General features: G+C 46.2%; 1 protein-coding gene across 1 annotated transcript in view; it reads left to right on the top strand.

The window, feature by feature from the left end:
- The window catches only part of LOC137536619 (pancreatic lipase-related protein 2-like), a 71,350-nt gene extending 60,775 nt beyond the window's left edge, over positions 1-10,575 (top strand). The window contains exons 10-12 of the mRNA XM_068258873.1: positions 5,398-5,509; positions 5,590-5,754; positions 10,452-10,575. Of these exons, the coding sequence (XP_068114974.1) occupies positions 5,398-5,509; positions 5,590-5,754; positions 10,452-10,536 (362 nt within the window). The 3' untranslated portion in view covers positions 10,537-10,575. The remainder of the gene's footprint in view (positions 1-5,397; positions 5,510-5,589; positions 5,755-10,451) is intronic.
- The last annotated feature ends 9,354 nt before the right edge of the window (positions 10,576-19,929 follow it).

Genomic DNA, 19,929 nt, shown 5'->3' on the forward strand with positions numbered 1-19,929 from the left:
CCCCCTCCATTATAGCACCCCCTCCCAACAGCGCCCCGGGCGGCGGCACGCCCCGCACGGCCCTAGGAACGGGCCTGGGGTGCACTGTGAAAAACAGGTAGTTATATGCAGTGATGGGGGTTACAAATCTGAACCTGGCACAGTAGTAATTACCACCAAGGGGCCAAAGGCCAGCTGCGACTGTTTGACAGGGCTGTATATAATGCAAGTGGGCCACAAAAAAAATAAAAAAAAATATATAGATCACAAGAACAAGATTAGCTCTTAACCACTTCAGCCCTCAGTCGTTTTCACTTTATGCATCTGAGCAATGTTCACCTCCCATTCATTAGCCTATAACTTTATCACTACTTGTCACAATGAACTGATCTATATCTTGTTTTTTCCGCCACCAATTAGGCTTTCTTTAGATGGTACATTTTGCTAAGAGCCACTTTATTGTAAATGCATTTTAACACGAAGAATAAGAAAAAAAACTGAAAAAATTAATTTGTCAGTTTTCGTCCATTATAGTTTTAAAATAATACATGCCTCCATAAATATTTAAAAAGTTTAGACCCTTAGGCAAATATTTACATGTTTTTTTTTTATTGTAATGTTTGTTTGTTTTTTATTAAACATTTTATTTGGGTATTTTTGGGAGGGTGGGATGTAAATAGTAATTTTTTGATGTAAATATGTGTTGATTTTTTTTTTACATTTAGTTGTAGTTTTACTTTTTGGCCACAAGATGGAAGCCATGAGTTTGTTTACATGACGTCACTCTAAGCGCAACATGTACGCTTAGAGGGACGTAGGAGGACACAAGAGTCAGAAAAAGCGAAGCTTCCGAGAGAAGCAGTCACTTTTTCTGTGGGGGAGAGAAATCAATCATCGGGCACCATGGCCCGATTGATTGATTCCTGGACTGACGATCCGCGGCCGGGAACGCGCGTGGACAGGGGAGCACACATGGCCTCCTGGACGTAGCTTCTACGTCCATGAGGCTTAAATGGTTAAAAGAGCTGTTGAGGGGTGCTTTTTTAGCAATAGGAATCAGCAAGGAGCAAGCTAACAAGCCTACAAGAGCCTAACTAAGTTTTCCCTATGAGAGTCTGCAGCAGCATCCCTTCTCCAATTACTGCAGGCACACGAGTGAGTCCAATGCCTGACACTGCCTGGCTTTTATAAGGGGGGGGGGGAGTGGCTCCAGGAGGGAGTGTAGCCTGATTGGCTACAATGTGCCTGCTGTCTGTGATGTATAGGGTCAAAGTTGAACCTAATGATGCACTATGGGGGCGAATCGAACTTCCAGAAAAGTTTGTGGTTCTCCGCCAACGCGAACCATGGAAGTCCGCCGGGAACCATTCGGGCCATCTCTAATCTTGGAGTAGTTTGTAAAAATTAGATCAATACCGAAATAGGATCTACGATGGACGAATAGTAGGTGTACCTCTAGCACACCCATTATGATGCCTCCAGGAGTCCACACCACATTGAAGTCTCCACTTCAGTAGATAGTTTCATCAGAGAGTTGTAGCTAGGAATGGTCATTCAATGCAATGCAAATAATTTTGAGTTGATGCAGGGTTAGGTATGCAAGTTTATACAGCTTGAAAATGGACCAACTGAATTTTTACCTCAGCAGGATTTGATTGGTTCATGTTCCAGCATACAAAATTTTCATCAACCTGAAATTATTTGCATCACATTGATCATTACTAGTTGTAGCAGCCAATTAGTACAGGCTGAGAAGGCAAGTATGGGGTTCCGGGGGTGGGAATAGGAATTAAAGTGCACCAGAGATCTTGAAAGGTAAAGAATTGATACTTACCTGGGGCTTCCTTCCACCCCATGAACATGTCTGAGTCCCACACTGTCCTCCCTCAGTCTGCCGTTCAACCGCGATCAACTAAACTAAAAACTTACAACAAAAAAGTGTGCATAACAAAAGCGTACAACAAAAGTGTGCATAAATACTTTGACGCACAATCATAAAGGATCAAGAACATAGAGCTATCTTGCAGATGCCAGGAACCATATTAAAGGTGGACTGTGAGGCAGCGCAAGGAAGCAGCCGCCTCTTCTCAGCGTGAGGCGGCTGCTTCCGTAAACAGCATGTCGGAGCGCAGGGAAGCAGCTGCCTATGCCCAGTGTGAGGCGGCTGTTAGCGCGCATGGCCCCCTTACTGATACACCGCAGAGCGGTGTTAGTGTGGCTGGGACACGTAGCCCCTCTAGGTTTAGAATGACGTGCGCGCGCGCACTGAGGCAGGGCAGCAGGGCCGGGCCGAGGCATAGGCTGGAGAGGCTCCAGCCTCAGGGCGCAGTGTAGGAGGGGGCGCAGAATTCATTCAGCTGTCATTCCTAATTGTGTTTGAAGCAGAAAGAAATAAGAAAAGGGGATACATGGCAGTGACTGCAAGCCAGATAACTAGATATTAAGGTGTTGGGGAGGTTGTGGGCCCTGTGGCGCCTCTTAGTCTAATAGCAATCAGTGTGTGATGGCTGGGGTGGCAGGGATGGAGGGGCGCACTTTGGTGTCTCAGCCTTGGGTGCTGGAGGACCTTGTCCCGGCTCTGCAGGGCAGATATGACAGTCAGAAGTGAGTCAGCTGACCAGGCTGGTCAGCTGACTCTGGCTCCACTCCTCATTGGTCCAGCACTTAGGGAGGTACTGGAGAGTGGCCTGTGTATATATACTGCCGGCTGCTCAGTTGCTGGTTGTCTGGCGTTGCGAACACATACGTGGGAGCACTCAGACCTGTAGTCAGATCCTTAAGTGTGCCGGGACCAGCTGGAGCTGTAATCCTACACTTAGCTAGATTCTGTTGATAGCTAAAGTACTAGTTTGATTGTGATTATCTGTTATGACCTTTTTGCCTGCCTGACTATCCTTCTGAACTCTGATCTTGTACTCTGTCATTCTGATACTCTGTTGCCGAACCCCGGCTCGTCCTTAGACTCTGCTTCTGCCTCCTGACTTTGTACCTCGATATATCTGATACCCTGTTGCCGAACCCTGCCTGTACCTTAGACTCCGCCTCTGTCTTCTGAATCAGTACTTTATCTGTCCGTGTGTTTACGACCTGGCTTGTCCGACCTCAAGAACCGACCTTACTATTAGAGGCGGTTCCCTGTCCTGTTAGTGACACTTCCTCCAGAGTGTCACTCTCAGATATCCTTCCTACTCTCAGCCTGACTCCTCCCGCTTTGGAGAGTTCAGGACTTCGGAAGGAATCCGTGCAGTACTCCTTACTGCTCTGAGGCCTAGTCCTCTAAGTGTTACTGTTACACCAAACACTTCACTCTACTCGGGTGTACAGAGGTTAGCTGGTATATCGGATTATCGGTGATACTGCAGATCACTTATAATCTGGTATATATCTGTATTCCCAGTGATACTGCAGATCACCGGTAATCAGATCCTCTCTGTGCTCCACCGTTCGTTACATGGACAGTTCAGAGTTGGAAGGAACAACATAGTAATCTCCAGGTTACTCAAACGTTCATAATTAAATATAATATAAACTGAGTCAGCGCAATATTACCTACTGAACTTAACAAAAAAACTGAAACCATAATATGGCCAAAATCTGCCAGACAGCATGTAGAAGAGGGCATGTCGCCTCTCCATGCTCCAGTCCTGGACCAATGTGGGTAGGCAAAATAGGTTCTAGTGCCTATTTCAGCATTTATGGAACAGCCTAAGGGATGGTAAATGCTAGACTGTAGTGATAGTCATGTCTAGGAGAACTCATGTAGAAACATATGATCAGTTTGGTCTGGTGATAGATATGTATGTCTCTGATTTGCTAGTCATGATCATGTGCTAAAGCAGGATGTGATCACAGCAAATCAGAGCTTTGCAAATCCATTAGTTGATCAAACAAATCTCATGCTTCTCCACCAGGGGTATAACAATAGACTCTGCAAGGGTTGCAGCCGCAGGGGGGCTCAGAAGCCGCAGGGGGGCCCTGTGGGGAAGAAGTTTTTTCCCTCTCCTGAGAGAGTGACAACTAAAGGTGTAAAGAGAAAAAGCTTTCCGTTCTCTGCACAATTTTTAATGACACAAAGTTTTAATGACTGCAACTGCTCAGCCACAGATAACAAAACATACAACGTTTTGTAGACAAAAATTTGTAGACCGTCTGTATTCAGTGTTCATCAGGGTCTTGTGCGCATAGTGATGCTCGGATACCCCCAATCACGGATTCAATTAAATCCAGCCACAGCAGTCCCAAAATCCGGAAAAGCCGTGATTGTGATCTGGATTTGAAACTGTCTTACGAATTCATCTCTGATTTTATCCGTTATTGCCTGTAAAATCTGTGACCACGGCATCTTGACAATACAAATAACATTTATATTGCTCTTTTCTCCTATTGGACTCAAAGCACCAGAGCTGCAGCCACTAGGACGCAGTTCTATAGGCAGTTGCAGTAGTATGGAGTCTTGATCTTTAAGAATGGCGCTCAACACTTGCCAGTACTTAACAGCATGAATGTAAACAGATTGCAAGAGAAAAGTCACTCTCTCCAGAAAAGTCCAAGCACCAGTGTCCCCAGGCAGTAACTAAATTTGCAGCTGTCACACTCCTCTGCTTTATATCAAAGCTGACATGCAGTTGCAATATTGGCAGGTATCGCTCTCACCGGATAGTTGGGCTGATTATTTACAGTCAGCATCAATCGCCTTGATATAACCGTGTAATCCCTCACGATCAGCCTCTTCCTCCTGTTAGTGTCTCAGAGACAGGGAACAGCAAATAGCGTAATACTGTATGGAGACTCGAAATCATTAGCCCTCCACCAGTAATAATAGCACCACTCCGTGCCAGAACTTTAACAGAAGCACCACCACTCTGTGTATCCAAGGGTAATAAAATTCAAGGCTCACCAGATGCCGTGGCCGACCATGACAGTCCAGCAAATCTCGTTTTTCATCAAACTTCCTAAGCGCAACCAACAACCTTCTCCCTTTATAAACTCAGACAAAGAGTATCATAGCATAACTCCGTTTAATTAAAAAGTAATAAAAGATAGTAGTGCACTCCCATTTAGAACTTAAACCATGCGCATGTAAATAAAAAGCAGTATCCGGACGTCCTCACCACCGCCGTGCTAGCGTCTCTCCACTCACCACGAGGCCACGCCCTACCGGTTTCGTCATATGACTCATCAGGGTATAGGTGATAAGAGGAGCGCATCTACCATATTGTCTAGTATGGAGTCTTGCCCAAGGTCTCCTCACTGAATAGGTGCTGACTTATTGAGCAGGAGGAGCCGAGATTCAAACTCAGTTCTCCTGTGTCAGAGGCAGAGCCATTACACTCTCCAGCCACCTGTATAGAGTATATGATGGAGTGATATGAGGGGTCCAGCTGGTCAGAGATAATTCAGTGCTGTCTTGTGTTATAGGCTGGAGATTTCGGATAACGGTCACAGTGACTGGCTCATGGCTTTTGAGGGGATCTTTTGAGGTGTCTCTCTGCAAGAACAACAACTGTTCTCAGAGTCATGAAATTCACAGGTACGTGATCATCCTATCGTGTCTGTTCTCCAATACTGTAAGATTTAGCTTTATTAAGTCACCCTTATTTTTACCTGCAGGGGGTTCATTTACTCTGGCAAGTCATACACAGCATTCATTGATGATGAGGATAATGTTCCTGTAGAGAAAGTGAAGTTTTCCTGGACCAAAGACCGGTTGGATTTTATTCATCATACCCTGGGCGCCTCAGTTATAACTGTGGAGTCTGGGACTTCTGGAAAAATGTATGTATATGCTGGACACAGTTCTCCCCATTGTAAGGCCCAGGATCCACTGAGGATTGCAAAACGCTCTAAAAAACACTAGCGTTTGAGAGAGCGATTTTGCCACTTGAAGTCAATAGGAATCGATAACATAAAAATCAGCGAGATACCTACCTAAGGAGAGGGAAGACTCTGGGTCTTATAGAGCCTTCCCGATCCTCTCTCAGTCCTCATTCCAGTGCTGACTCCCCAGGAGAAGTATTTGACCAACTTGGTCAAATACTGCTCTCTCTCTGTTACTGAAGGAAGCTTCAGAAGTCTTTGGGAGCACTCAGGCTGCTCCACACTGCGCACGTACGAGCGCCCTCTCTCACGCACTCGCGCATGCGTACCATGGAGCCGCCTGTCTTCTGAAGGACTTGGTGGCAGAAATCAAACGGAGGAGTCAACGCTTAAGGGGACCGGGAGAGGAGAGGGAAGGCTCTATAGGACCCGGAGCCTCCCCTCTCCTTAGGTAATTGGCTGATTTTTTTCTTATAGATTCCCATTGACTTTAAAAGCGGTCCGCTTTCAAGGAAAACGATTTTGGGCCCTGCTTCTACTTTTGACAAATCCCAATCGCTCCCGTGGGAATGTGAAGAAATCCAAAGGTCCGCACACTCAGTCTGCAATTCCGGTAATTTATTCATATTGTGATAAACCAGACGTACATTCAAATGACCAACGAAGGTTTCGGGTCCAACGGCCCCCTTTGTCAAGGTATCCAATAGAGTGATTGTAATCATTCTGTTGGATACCTTGACAAAGGCGACCCGCCGTGGCCCCGAAACATTCGTTGGTCAATTGAATGTATGTCTGGTTTATCACGATATTTATAAATTACTTGAATTGCAGGCTGAGTGTGCAATTCAATTTCTTCACATTGAACTTGGTTGGTGCAGCACCTGGACAACTATAAGGTGTGCGACTCTTTCTTGAAACCTGTGGGATTGTGGGCATTCACTTTCAGCAGCAAAGCGCTTTTAAAATTGTCGGTAATTCCTAGAAAGCATAAATTGCTGCTGATGACCAGGCCTAAACAAAAGCTTTCATGGGAGTCCAGATTGGTATCTTTTGTAACATATCAGCTCCGCAGAGTATAATGCCAGACTTCTGGTTGACTCACGTAATCGAGTGAGTTAAAAGACAGCAGAACAGGGGCGTAACTAGAAATCACTGGGCCCTCCTGCGAAACTTTGGATGGTGCCCCCTCCCACCAAACCCCTCCCCCATGCAGATAAAATAGACAGCAGTGAAGCACTGCATGCATTTTCTCTATTAATTACATTAGCTTCTGTGATAAAACGTGCATGTTTACACACATACAGACACACATGGTGTGCAGAAAACGCATACAGAAAACCGACAGACGAGTGTGCTCCCAGCCTCAGCTTATTACACTCACTCTGTCCATCTCTAATGGAGCAGAACTGGCTCTGCAGACTCCTCCAACATCACTACAATACAGAGCACTTTGGGAGGGGTAGCGAGGTTGGGGCTGGGTGTTGTACACAAGAGCCTGCTGCACACTGAATAGGGACTGTCTACAAATCTTTGTCTGCAAAACCTTGCATGATTCCTTTTCAGTGGCTGAGCAGATGGAATCATTATGCAGAGAGTTTTTTCTTCATTCCCCTAGTTGTCTCTCAGGATGGGCCCCGCGGCTGCATCCCATGCAGGGTCTATTGTTACGCACCTGCAGCAGAAGAAACACATTCAGCTTGATTCACAAATGAGCGCTGCTTCAGCAACTAGCAGCGGCTGTGCACGCTACTCTCGCTCCTTGCCGTGTAGCATGCATTACATAGAAATGTGCAACGCTTTAAATACCGGCGGCTGCTTTGAAGTATCGCGATTCTGATACTTCACCACTGCGGCCGCTATGTTAATTAACATATTGGATAAAAATTACCGCATATCGGTAAGCAGATTTTCCATGGAAGTTCCCGCAGTTTCCTCGAAAATTCGGTTACCGTCCTAGTATTTCTGCATTCCGATGCGGAGATGCAGATTTCCGATTGGAAATGCGGAACTTGCATTTCCACGGTATGCGAATGAGAATCCCTACTGCCAATAAACATGACAAACTAAAGATCTACACCTCAAAATCTTTTAGGCCCCGTTCACACTGCACGCATTCCCATCCGCGTTTTGGGAACGCGTGCAGGAGGCCAACACGCACGGCATCAGACAGTGCATAGACTGCACTGTCTGATGTTCACACTGCATGCGTTCCGGACCTGTGCGGTCTGGGAACGCATGCTGCACGCATTTTTTCCCAAAGCGTGCGGCTGTCCCATTCACTTTCAGTGAATGGGATCAACCACGCAACCAGGGCGTAGCAATGGGTATAGCAACCATAGCGTTGCTATGGGGCCCGCAGCAGCCCTACGTCACACGGGGCCCACAGCTGAGAGGACTGCAGCTGAGAGGACTTTTTACCTATCTGCCTACCCTGCCACCCAGCTGCCCACCTGGCTACCTATCCGCCTACCTTCCCATCCGTCTACCTATCTGCCCACCTGACTACCTATCTGCCTACCCTCCCAACCCGTCTACCTATCTACCTATCAAACTTATTGCTTGACCCACTGAGTTGTGCTCCCATTTTTGCCTGAGGAAGCGGGTTCACGCCCACGAAACGCGTTGCATTTGTGGAGTTGAATAAATTACTTGACAATTCTATTTTAATGAGACTCAAGTGAGTTTTCTTTTTTTGTAAGAGGGAGGTGAGTCCACCTTAACATCCCCCTCTCCTTTTAAGTGGTTTTTAAAACGGTTTACTCTACTCTGGCGCCTCTGTATACCGAGTTTTTGCTGATCTTCTAGTTCACCCTGGGTGGAGGGGTGCATCTAGAGATGAGCGTAATGACTTAATTACGATTTCACGAAATTTCGCGTAATTAGTGTAATTACGATTATGGCCGTAAGTACATAAGCGTAATGAAGAAGGATTTCGTGAAATTCCGCGTAAGCGTAATTTTCGCGTAATTTTCGCATTACAGTGGGTATCGCGAAATTACGTTTGCCTTGCATGCAACCGTTTGTAAGCGTAGTTACATAACGTAATTTCGCGATAGTTCATATTACTGTAAGGGTTAATTTTCACGTCGTTTTCACGTTACGGAATGCTATTTCGCATATAAAATTCGCCATGTAGTGATATTTCGCATCAAAATTCGCCATGCAGACGAAAATGCCTTTGGCGAAAATTCGTGAGCATCCCTGCTAACAAGTAATTACGAAATTCGCGAAATTACGAAGAAATGCGAAATTACGTTATGGTTTAACGTGAAATTACTTTATGGTTTAACGTGAAATTACGTTATGAACGAAACGCGAAATTACGCGTTGAAAATTACTCTTACGGTATTTTCAATTACGATTTTAATGGCAATTACGCTACCATAATTTCGCATCGTAATAGCAAATTTCACATGCGTAATTATAGTAACGCGAAATTTCGAAAATTTCGGCTCAACACTAGGTGCATCCCCATCTACTATCTACAGAGAGCGACTTCTTAACCTGAGTGGGGTCAGGTCTTAATGCTCCCCACCTGCATTTAAAGTGGTTGCCTATGGGTAACCGGTGTTTGTGAGTATATATATATATATACATAAAATTGTATTGAACTCTTCATTTTACCTGACAATACTGCACCATATTGGGCTCTCGATTCTCTTCTTGTTTTTAAGCATATGCAGTGATGGGTATTACAATGTGCACCTGTCACACACAGACAGGTACCAGACAGGCACAGTGACACTGCGTGCGCTCACGTAGGTAGGTGGGTGCACTGTGAACAACAGGTAGTTATATGCAGTGATGGGTATTATAATGTGCACATGTCACACACACAGGTAGTCACTGAATGTGCTGGGCCTGGCAGTGGCACACACAGTAGGAATTACCAAGGCTGTCTATGCAACACAAGTGTCAGTGGGACACACACACACACACAAAAAATAGATCACAAGAACAAGATTAGCTCTCAAAAGAGCTGTTGAGGGGTGCTTTTTTTAGCAATAACAATCAGCCAGGAGCAAGTTAACAAGCCTACAAGAGCCTAACTAAGCTTTCCCTATGAGAGTCTGCAGCAGCTGTCCCTTCTCTAATTATTGCAGGCACACGAGTGAGTCCAATGCCTGACGCTGCCTGCCTTTTATAAGGGGAGGGGGGGGGGAGGTTGGGGCTCGAGGAGGAAGTGTAGCCTAATTGGCTACAATGTGCCTGCTGACTGTGATGTAGAGGGTCAAAGTTGACCCTAATGATGCACTATGGGGGCGAATCGAACTTCCGGAAAAGTTTGCATTTGCTCACGAACACGAACCACCGAAGTTCGCCGGGAACCGTTCAGGCCATCTCTAGAGACGAAGCACTCGCATGTATTTTACCATATATATATATATCATGAGAATATTAGAGAAAACACTTACCTTGCTCTCTGTTTCATCCAAAGCCAGACTGATTGCTCTGTCGGGATTTTATAAGGGCTGATAAGAAGCAGGCTGAACAGTGAAAGATGAAACAGAGAGCAGGGTAGGTGTTTTCTCTAATGTTCCCACTGATATATATGGTAAAATACATGCGGGTGCTTCGTCTCTGGTTTACTTTAATGTAAATATATATTTTGTTAACAAGAAAATGAAAGCTGCATTATAATCTTTTCCTTCCAGATACAAGTTCTGTGGCTCTGGTGTGATAAGTGACGGAAGCACTCAATTCCTGGATGCCTGCCCTTCTCAGCATTCTATGCCCTAGTAATGAGCCTAATAAAAATGCTCTGATGAGATGATAAAAGCTTGTTTTTTTGGTCTCTGATTTCTGTAGCTACATAGGAAAAACACACTGTGGGCCGATTCACACAGGCTTCTGGTGGCGTCTCGGTTAAATGCTTTTCTACAAGAGTGCAGAAAAGCATTTAGCATCTTTCAACGGCTTTTCTAGCACCGATTCACATTTTTCAACCCCGCAGGGGGACACGGAGACGCGGTGGCAAGCGACCCTGGAAACAGCATGATGCTTCCAGAGTTGGCTGAAACGATGTGTGGAATAGGGCTGAAAATGCAGCGTTTGTGCAAGCGCCAGTAATGAAACTTAAATGATAAGCATCACGGCCAGCAGTAAACATAGTGCAACTGTCCGTTTGAACCAGCCCTAAGGGCCAGTTTCCACTAAGCGGCGTGCGTCCGGATCACTTAGCGCACGTCCAGGGCCGCCTACAGCACATGATTGACATGAGAGCAGGGAGGGGCCTTGTTAATTCGAGGGCCCTGTGGACACAGAATCACACAAACTGGGCCCCAGCTGTTGCAGTAATGTACTGTACGTTTCCCTCATCCATCCCTGCTGCAGCTGCATTGCTTTGAATCTCTCCCTACTCACGCTGTTTGCTGGGGGGGGCAGGATGCTGTGACTGTGTGGCTGGTCTCATCACACTGCTCTCTCCAGACTCTCTCCCAGGGCCGGATTATCGACCAGGCAACAAAAGCAGTCGCTTGGGGCCCCATCCAGAGTGAAAGGGGCCCCATCAGCACATAAACCAGCCCTCGCCATCCTGTCAGCGGTGGCTGGATGGTATAATGGTTAAAGGGACTCTGAGCAGTGCAGTAACTATGGAAAGATGCATATCATTTTAAAGCTCTCTTTCTCCTCTTTCCAATGATATATAAACGGCCACCCTATGCCTTTTAGTTTTCGCTATTTACGCGATCGAAATCGCGGCCACAGGACTTGGATCGCAATAGGTGAATGTGAGTCATCTGGTGCTGTTATTCTCCCCCGCTGCGGATGCCTTCTCTGCTGGACTATCGTATTCACTGGGATGGAGGCTGCATGGTGGCTGTCTAGTTTGGGAGGAAATCGGTTGTTCGGTGGTGGGGGTGGTTATGTAATTCTGTCTGGGGAATGGCTTCCGGTTTGGCGATGTCCAGAGCTTTCCGCTATTGCCAGGCTGGAGATGCAGGGGGAAAGTGCTGCTGCTGTGATATCTGGCGCCCTCTTCACAGGGGTGCCCCAGCCCCTGAGTGCAAATGTCCCAGCCATTCATCTCTCACTCTGCATTTTGCCACTGCTATTCCCTGCATTGTGCACCCACAGGGGAAAGCGGGCTGTTGCCCATAGCAACCAGGAGCTCGGCTGCCCCAGTGTGTGCGGCATGTTGCTGTGCAGCTGCATCTTCTGATTCTATTACGACATGATGGGGGGGCCCAAATCAGACACTTTGCTTAGGGCCCCATTTAGCCTTAATCCGGCTCTGCTCTCTCCTCCTTGTCCCGCCTTCTTGAGCTGGTGGTGGATTCTAGTTCCAATTTCCTTGCTGTCCAGCTCAGCTCCACCCCCCATGTCTCCTCCTCACTTCCTCACACTGCGCAGGGGCTGATGGGTGGTGGAGAAATGGAGAGAGATCAGCTAACAGCCAGGAGAAGCATGTGGGACTGTGACATAGAGATGGGAAGTTCGGATCTTTTCAATGATCCGGATGATTAGAATCGGATCATTGAAAAGATCCGGATCTTTGATCCGAATCTCGGATCATTTTACTAGAGAAGCATTCGGGGGTGAAATGAATAGCAGGACAGGTCTTTCCCTGCTGTGGACAGGAGAAGGGGAAGGGGGTGGACACGCAGAGAAGGGGAGAAGATGGACAGAGGGCAGGGAGTGGACAGAGAAGGGAGGAGGGACGAGCAGAGAGCAGAAATGTTTGTTTGCACACAATACCCACATGCTGCAATCATTATGCTTTACATGTATTTCACCTATATGCTCATCTGTGTACTTTGCATGCAAACGTCGCACAGTGAATGAAAGCATTCCCCAAAGCATTCCCAGAAGTGAAGTGCAGCTGTTTAGTGCGGAGTGCAGGAGGATCATATTGTGCTGCAATCACAGTGCCTGCAAAGTTACTGAGCTGTGCTAAGCTGAGCCAAAAGCTTCCAATGTGTTCACTGTGCACAACTACAGAACAGACAGCCTATAATCAGCAGCACGTTATAGCCAGTATGTGTGCTCTACACATATCTGGCAGTGGCACCCATGTCCCCTCTCTCTCATCTACCTGTCTCCCTGCAAGGCTGCCTCCCATCCAACAGAGCGATCCATCTCAGCTCTGCTTCCAGGACCCCGCTGCCCGCTGAGAGGGGGCGTGTCGCTCCTGGCCCCGCCCCTTTTGCAATCCGAATCACTCATTTTGATGATTCGGATGATTCGACTCACAAAATAGATTCGGATCAAAGATCCGAATCGTTCATGATCCGGACAACACTACTGTGACACAGACAGCAAGACCCAGACAGCACAGAGCACTGCACAGCCAGGCTCTTGAAAAAAGTATGTATTGATGGGTGGGTGGGATTTTTTTTGAAGGTTTATTATTTTGTTTAAGATACATCTTAATGGGGCTTATTTTAAAGTGCATCTTAGATTATGTTTATTTTTAGTTACCTGGATCTCCCTCCATCCCCATGAGCACTGTGGCCTCACTCCTTGTCCTTCTTGCACTATGCATCCCAGTAATCCGTCCAGCCACGCTCCTCTGCGCATACGCGAGTCAACCGCGAGTGCACCCCTTGCTGCGCTCCCAAAGACAGGAGCATTCTGTGTCTGCGCAGTAGTACCACAAGCATGCGCAGAAGCCTACGACTGGCACAGTGACTGAACGGATTACCAGAGTCAAAGCGTCAGAACAAAGGGGGTGAAGAAGATGGTAAGGGAGGCCACATTCCTCATGGGGCTGGAGGAATCCCCAGGTCAGTATAAATGAGGCCCAGTGTACCATCTCAGGTACACTTTAAAAGATACCAGAGCCATAAGCGTCTCCCTCCTTTGTCGCCTAAATGCCCCCCTGCAGCCTCTTCTGTGCAACTGGGTCAGTGAGTAAGTTGCAGTAGTGCGCAAACACTGGCCCGGCTGCGCAAGTCCTATATCGCGCAACCACGGCCAGGAGCAATGCACAACGTACCCGTGACACGCACATTTGCAACTTGCCTACCTGGAAGGGGGTGCAAGGGGGCAATTAGGTAACACAAAGGAAGGGGCTGGAATAGAAGGGACATGAGAACAATACATGCCTGCTCCCCCTGTGTTTCCAATTCCTTTTGGTTCTGGTATCCTTTCAGGGGTTATTAAAGTAAAAAAATGCAGTTTAATTTATCTGGGGCTTCTTGCAGCCCCCTATAGTCATTGTCCTGTCCTCACTACCACGTGTACCCCTGGGGCGTGTATGGAGCTTAGCAGGCAGATAAACACCCTCCTACTACTCAATAAATTGAGACCAGGTAATGATCTGTAGCTTTAATGAGCTGAAGTAAGTTGGTGTGAAACTGTAAACAAATAACAGAAAGGATGCAATAAGTACATGAACTGAAAATATACATATCACATATCAGCATACAATAGTGTAGTGCATACAGGAACATGGCTGCATGGTTAGCTGACTAGGCCTCACTATACAGTTGAACTACTAACTAGCTGCCTACACAGAAATAACACATAATACATGGCTACAGCTAGTACTAGTCATGCAGATTCATAGAAAACAGTAAGAAAGAATTCCTTACCGGTTATGCAGCCTTTAGTAGAAGCATGGACAGGATTCCTCAGAGCATGTGAAAATGGCAGCTTCTAGCAAGACTACTTCCCTCTTGTCTGATACATGAGGTCACAGAGGAGGAGGAGTAACAGGAAGGCTGAACTAAACTGAGAACAATGTAATAGAGTGGTCAGTAGGTGGCGCTGTCCTACCTCATTCTAACACAGGATAAATCCTGTATGGATTAGCACCCATTTTAATGAAAGATGTCTGCAAGACATGACACTCCCCGTCTGGTATCAACAGATACCACTATCATTCAGTAGAGGATAATAGCAGGATGAGTTCACACACTGGTCTGAGAAACAATTTGGTCTCCTGCTGTCTGCAGACCTTTACTTCTACTTTGCGGACATTTCCGTCCTCACTTGGAAACGTCTTGGTGACAAGCCCTAGAGGCCACTCATTTCTCTGCAATTGGCAGTCTTTTAGAAGAACAACATCTCCAGGTTTCAGGTTGGGCCTGACTGTCTGCCACTTGTTCCGTGGTTGCAAAGTAGAGATATACTGTTTCTTCCATCTGTCCCAAAATGTGTCAGCAAGGCACTGCACTTGTTTCCATTGGCACTTGTACATGTCTTTAGTGCTGAACTCACCAGGAGGAGGACTCACTTTCCCAGTCTTTTGGGTAAGGAGGGCTGCAGGAGTGAGAAGGAATGGTTCTTCTGGATCACTAAGAACTGGGGTCAGAGGTCTAGAATTGATGATAGCTGTGACTTCAGCCATGAAGGTTACCAGGCTCTCGTGAGTGAGTCTTGCAGTTCCTACTTGTAGAAAGATGGAATCCAAGATCCTTCGGGCTATGCCGATCATCCTTTCCCAAGCTCCACCCATGTGAGAGGAGTGAGGTGGGTTGAAAGTCCAAGTGCAGTCCTGATCACTCAGGTATCTTTCCACAATCTTGGCATCAATATTGGAAGAGATCTGTAGTTCTTTAGCAGCTCCAATGAAATTGGTGCCTCTGTCAGATCGAATATGCTTCACAGGACCTCTGATTGCAATAAAACGTCTAAGGGCGTTGATAAAGCTTGAAGTATCCATAGATTCGATGACTTCAATGTGAACAGCTCTGATGGTCATACAGGTGAATATGACTGCCCAGCGTTTACTGTTTGCTTGACCTCCTCTAGTTTGACGTGCTGTGACGGACCAAGGCCCAAATACATCAAGTCCAATGTTGGTGAAAGGAGGATCCATACTGAGTCTATCAGCAGGCAGATTAGCCATCTTCTGTGTTTGAAGCATACCACGAAGTTTACGGCATGTGATGCAACTGAAGATGATGCTACTCACACATCTCTTTGCCCCGACTATCCACAATCCAGCAGTATGTAAAGCTCCTTCTGTAAAGAGTCTTCCTTGGTGCTTGACTTGAATGTGGTAGTGTTGTACAATTAATGTTGTAACATGATGATGACTAGGAATTATTAGAGGATTTCTTTCATCAGGCTCCAAACTTGCATGCTTAAGACGACCTCCTACTCTCAGTAGACCGTCCTTGTCAAGGAAAGGGTCAAGTTTCTTTAATGAGCTGTCTTTAGGGATAGACTTGCTGTTAGTGATATAGTAAATCTCTTTGGCATAGATTTCATGCTGTACGGTGCGAATGATGACGTTCTTGGAGTGCTGGAGTTCTGCTATGGTGTAAACCTCTTGACAGTGATGCCAACCTTTGCACTTCCTAGCATCATTAGAATTGGGTTCTTGAAAAGATCGGGCTATGTGAGCTAGACAGGTAATGGCTCTAACAAGTGATTTCCAGGTAGAGAATCTCTTGAAGCGATGAGATCCAAAGGAATTGAAGAGTGTCACTGTGTGAAGTGCAGACACTTGTGGACGGATTTCAGTGTCTGAGTCTTCATCCACTAGTTCAAACATGTTGTTCTGGTGAACTGCTGGAGTGGAATTACACAAGAATGCAGGACCTGTGAACCAAGTTGTATTCTTGAGATGACTTGCTGCAACAGCAATGTCAATCTCGGATGTGATTAGCTCAGCCATTTCAACAGCTAGGACTGCTGCGCAAAGTTCAAGTCTGGGTATCGTGTGCTCAGGCTGTGGTGCAAGTTTTGCTTTGCCCATGACAAAGCCAATGTGGCATTGTCCTTTAGTGTCTATGGTTTTAAGATAGGCAACAGCAGATATGGCTTTAACCGAAGCATCAGAAAATACACAAAGTGTATGATCTTGGACATCTGTAGATGGCACAGGAGCATATGTGCGTGCAACTTTAAGGCTAGACAGAGCTGTTAGAGAGTTACTCCATTCTACCCACAGATTCTTCTTGTCAGGGGGCAATGGAACATCCCAGTCAGTAGTTTCACGGGTTAAATCTCTGAGCAAGGCCTTACCCTGGATAGTGACAGGAGCCGCGAATCCCAAAGGGTCATAGAGGCTGTTGATTGCAGATAGGACACCTCTGCGAGTGAAAGGTTTCTCTTCCTTGCTAACTTGAAAGGTGAAGGTGTCAGATTTTAAGTCCCAGAGAAGTCCAAGGCTACGTTGGACTGGTAAAGCTTCTGACCCCAGATCCAAGTCCCTTAGGCCATTAGAATGATCTTCAGAAGGGAAGGCTTCCATAACTTCTTTGCTGTTTGAAGCAATCTTGTGAAGTCCCAAGTTGGAGCAGGCAAGCATGTCTTGGGCTCTTTTGAGGAGACTGATTGCAGAGTCATTGGAAGGTAATGATTTCAAACAGTCATCTACATAGAAGTCTCTTTCTACAAACTGTCTTGTGTCCGACCCATATTCTCTCTCTCCTTCTTGAGCAGAATGTCTGAGTCCATAGATAGAAACTGCAGGTGAGGGGCTGTTCCTAAAGATGTGTACTCTCATGCGGTACTCTATGATGTCCTCTGAAGGGTCATTGTCTTTAAACCAGAGGAATCTGAGGAAGTTTCTATCCTCCTCCTTAACAAGGAAGCAATGAAACATCTGTTGGATGTCGGCAATCAGAGCGACAGTGTCCTTGCGGAAACGGAGGAGTACCCCCAGTAGCTTGTTGTTCAGGTCAGGGCCTGTCAGGAGCACATCGTTTAGGGAGATGCCTTCAAATTTGGCGCTAGAGTCAAACACTACTCTGATCTGACCCGGCTTCTTTGGATGGTATACTCCGAAAATTGGCAGGTACCAGCATTCTTCTGGACCTTTAAGGGGTGGGGCAATCTCTGCATGATTGTTCTCAAATATTTTCTGCATGAAAGAAAAGAAGTGTTCTCTCATTTCTGGCTTTCTTTGGAAGTTACGTCTGAGAGAAGAGAAACGTTTAAGCACTTGTACTTTGTTGTTAGGTAGGCGTCTTCTCTGAGTTCTGAAAGGAAGGGGTGCAACCCAACTGTTAGTGCTGTCCTTTACAAAGTCTCGTTCCATTATTTCCAAGAACTTCTTGTCTTCAATAGATAGTGCCACCCGATTATCATCTTTTGACCTCTGGAAGACTGTGCACCCTAAGTGGTCTTGGTCACTATCACAGGCATCATTGTCACTAGAGACATCTGTGAAGGGACAAGGTAGATGGGAGGCACACGGTAGCTCCTTTATGAGAAAGTTGTTGACACATGGTTGGAAAAGTGAGGGGCGTCCACTTGCAAGTGTACTTGTGAACATACTATGAACTGAATCTGGCTTGTGCACACGCCCTAGGCAGACCTCTCCTATTATGACCCATCCTAGGTCTAGCTTCTGAGCATAAGGAGCATCGTGGGAACCATCTATTTGTTTTCTCACTTTATGGATTCGTAGGATATCCCTCCCAAGTAGCAAGATTATCTTAGCCTGTGGATCAAGTTCTGGGATCAGGTGGGCTATACGCTTCAAGTGTGCATGATGTAATGCGACATCTGGAGTAGGAATTTCAGATCTATGATCAGGAATCTGATTGCACTCTATTAGAGTTGGTAAGGGCAAGCAGATGCTTCCATCTATAGCTTCGATCTGGAAGCCGGATGCTCTTCTCCCCGCCGTCTCCACAATTCCTGCACAAGTCCTTAGTGAGTATGGAGAGCTGGGGCCTTTAACGTTGAATATATCAAAGAAGGTTGAGTGGGCTAGAGACCCATTGCTTTGATCATCTAGAATGGCATACATTTTGACTGCTTTGTCCCTTTGTTTTGCTGGGTAGACTCGGACTAGACACATTTTGGAGCAGGATCTTCCACCTGTGGTTCCTTTGCAGACCTCTGTACACTGAGGAGTAACCTCTAATGTAGCTGTAGGAGTGTCACCCTCCTCCCCGCCATGCTCGGTGCTGCTGTGAGTATGTTGTAAAGTCCACGGAGCTGGTCCAGGATGTAATGCCGTGTTGTGATCTGTGCTATCACATTCTTTACAATTTTCACTAAACTTGCAGTTTTTGGCAAAGTGAGTGGTGGATGAGCAGCACTTATAGCAGATGCTATTTTCTCTAAGGAAGGATTTACGTTCCTCAATGGGTTTCTCTCTAAAGCCTCTACATTTCAGCAGAGAATGTGGCCTTCGGTGTATAGGACACTGCTTACCAGGGTCTCTAACTTTATTTGCTGCATGAGGGGAGGCAGCAAACCTGTGGGGAGCGTCTGAGGGAGACAGCTCAGTCTTGTGAACTTCCACTAAAGCTTTGTGTGAAGGCAGACCTGGAACAGAAGTACATGTTAGTGTAAAATCAAAACTAGGATCATTTCTCATCTTAGCCTGATCACGTATAAAGTCTACAAACACAGAAAATGGAGGAAATGAAACATGGTGTTTTTTCTTATAGTTAGAACCACATTTAACCCACTCATTTTGTAAGCCAGGGGTTAACTTCTGTACTATGAGGTTAACACCTCTGGCAGTGTCAAAGTATGCAAGTCCTGACAGATCACCTTCAGATTTGGCTACCTGAAGTTCCATTAACAAGTCACTAAGTTCCCTGAGTTTCTGCAAGCCTTTGGAAGCTATTTTAGGGAAATCTTCTATCCTCTTAAACAAAGAATTTTCTATAGCCTCCACTGAACCGTAACATTCATCAAGTCTGTCCCAAACCATTTTTAGTCCAGCTGCTGGGTTTCTTATGTTAATGGACCTGATTCTTTTTACATGCTCAGCAGATGCAGTCCCTAGCCACTTAGCTAAGAGGTCCATCTCCTCGCTAGGGGACAGTTCAACATCTTTAATAGTGTTCTTAAAGGAAGACCGCCAGGCCCTATAACTCTCAGGGTGATCATCAAACTTCACAAGTCCCTTGGCAACCAGCTCACGCCGTGTGAGGAACTTAACAATGTCCATGCTGGTTTGAGCAGGAGCAGGGAAAGTTGGTGGTGTGTTGCCATAGTGAGAAAGTGGTGTGTAATCATACCTGTCAGTAGTCTCTCGTTTTGGTCGAAATGTCTCATACCTATTTGGCGTGTAAGGAGAAGTTCCTGGTACGTTATGTGCTGGCTGAAGTTCCTGACGTGGCGACAGGTGCTCTGAAATCAGTTCATTTTCTATATTGACTTCTGGCTTGCTGGCTGGAGACTTATTCTGGACTTCTGTGTGTGCTGTGAAGTGAGTTTGATGAGATCTGCCGATGAGGTCTCGTTGAACATCTTCCACTGACAGGAAAG

The sequence above is a fragment of the Hyperolius riggenbachi genome, chromosome 10 (genome assembly GCF_040937935.1).
Source record: "Hyperolius riggenbachi isolate aHypRig1 chromosome 10, aHypRig1.pri, whole genome shotgun sequence".
Classification (NCBI taxonomy): Eukaryota; Metazoa; Chordata; class Amphibia; order Anura; family Hyperoliidae; genus Hyperolius; species Hyperolius riggenbachi.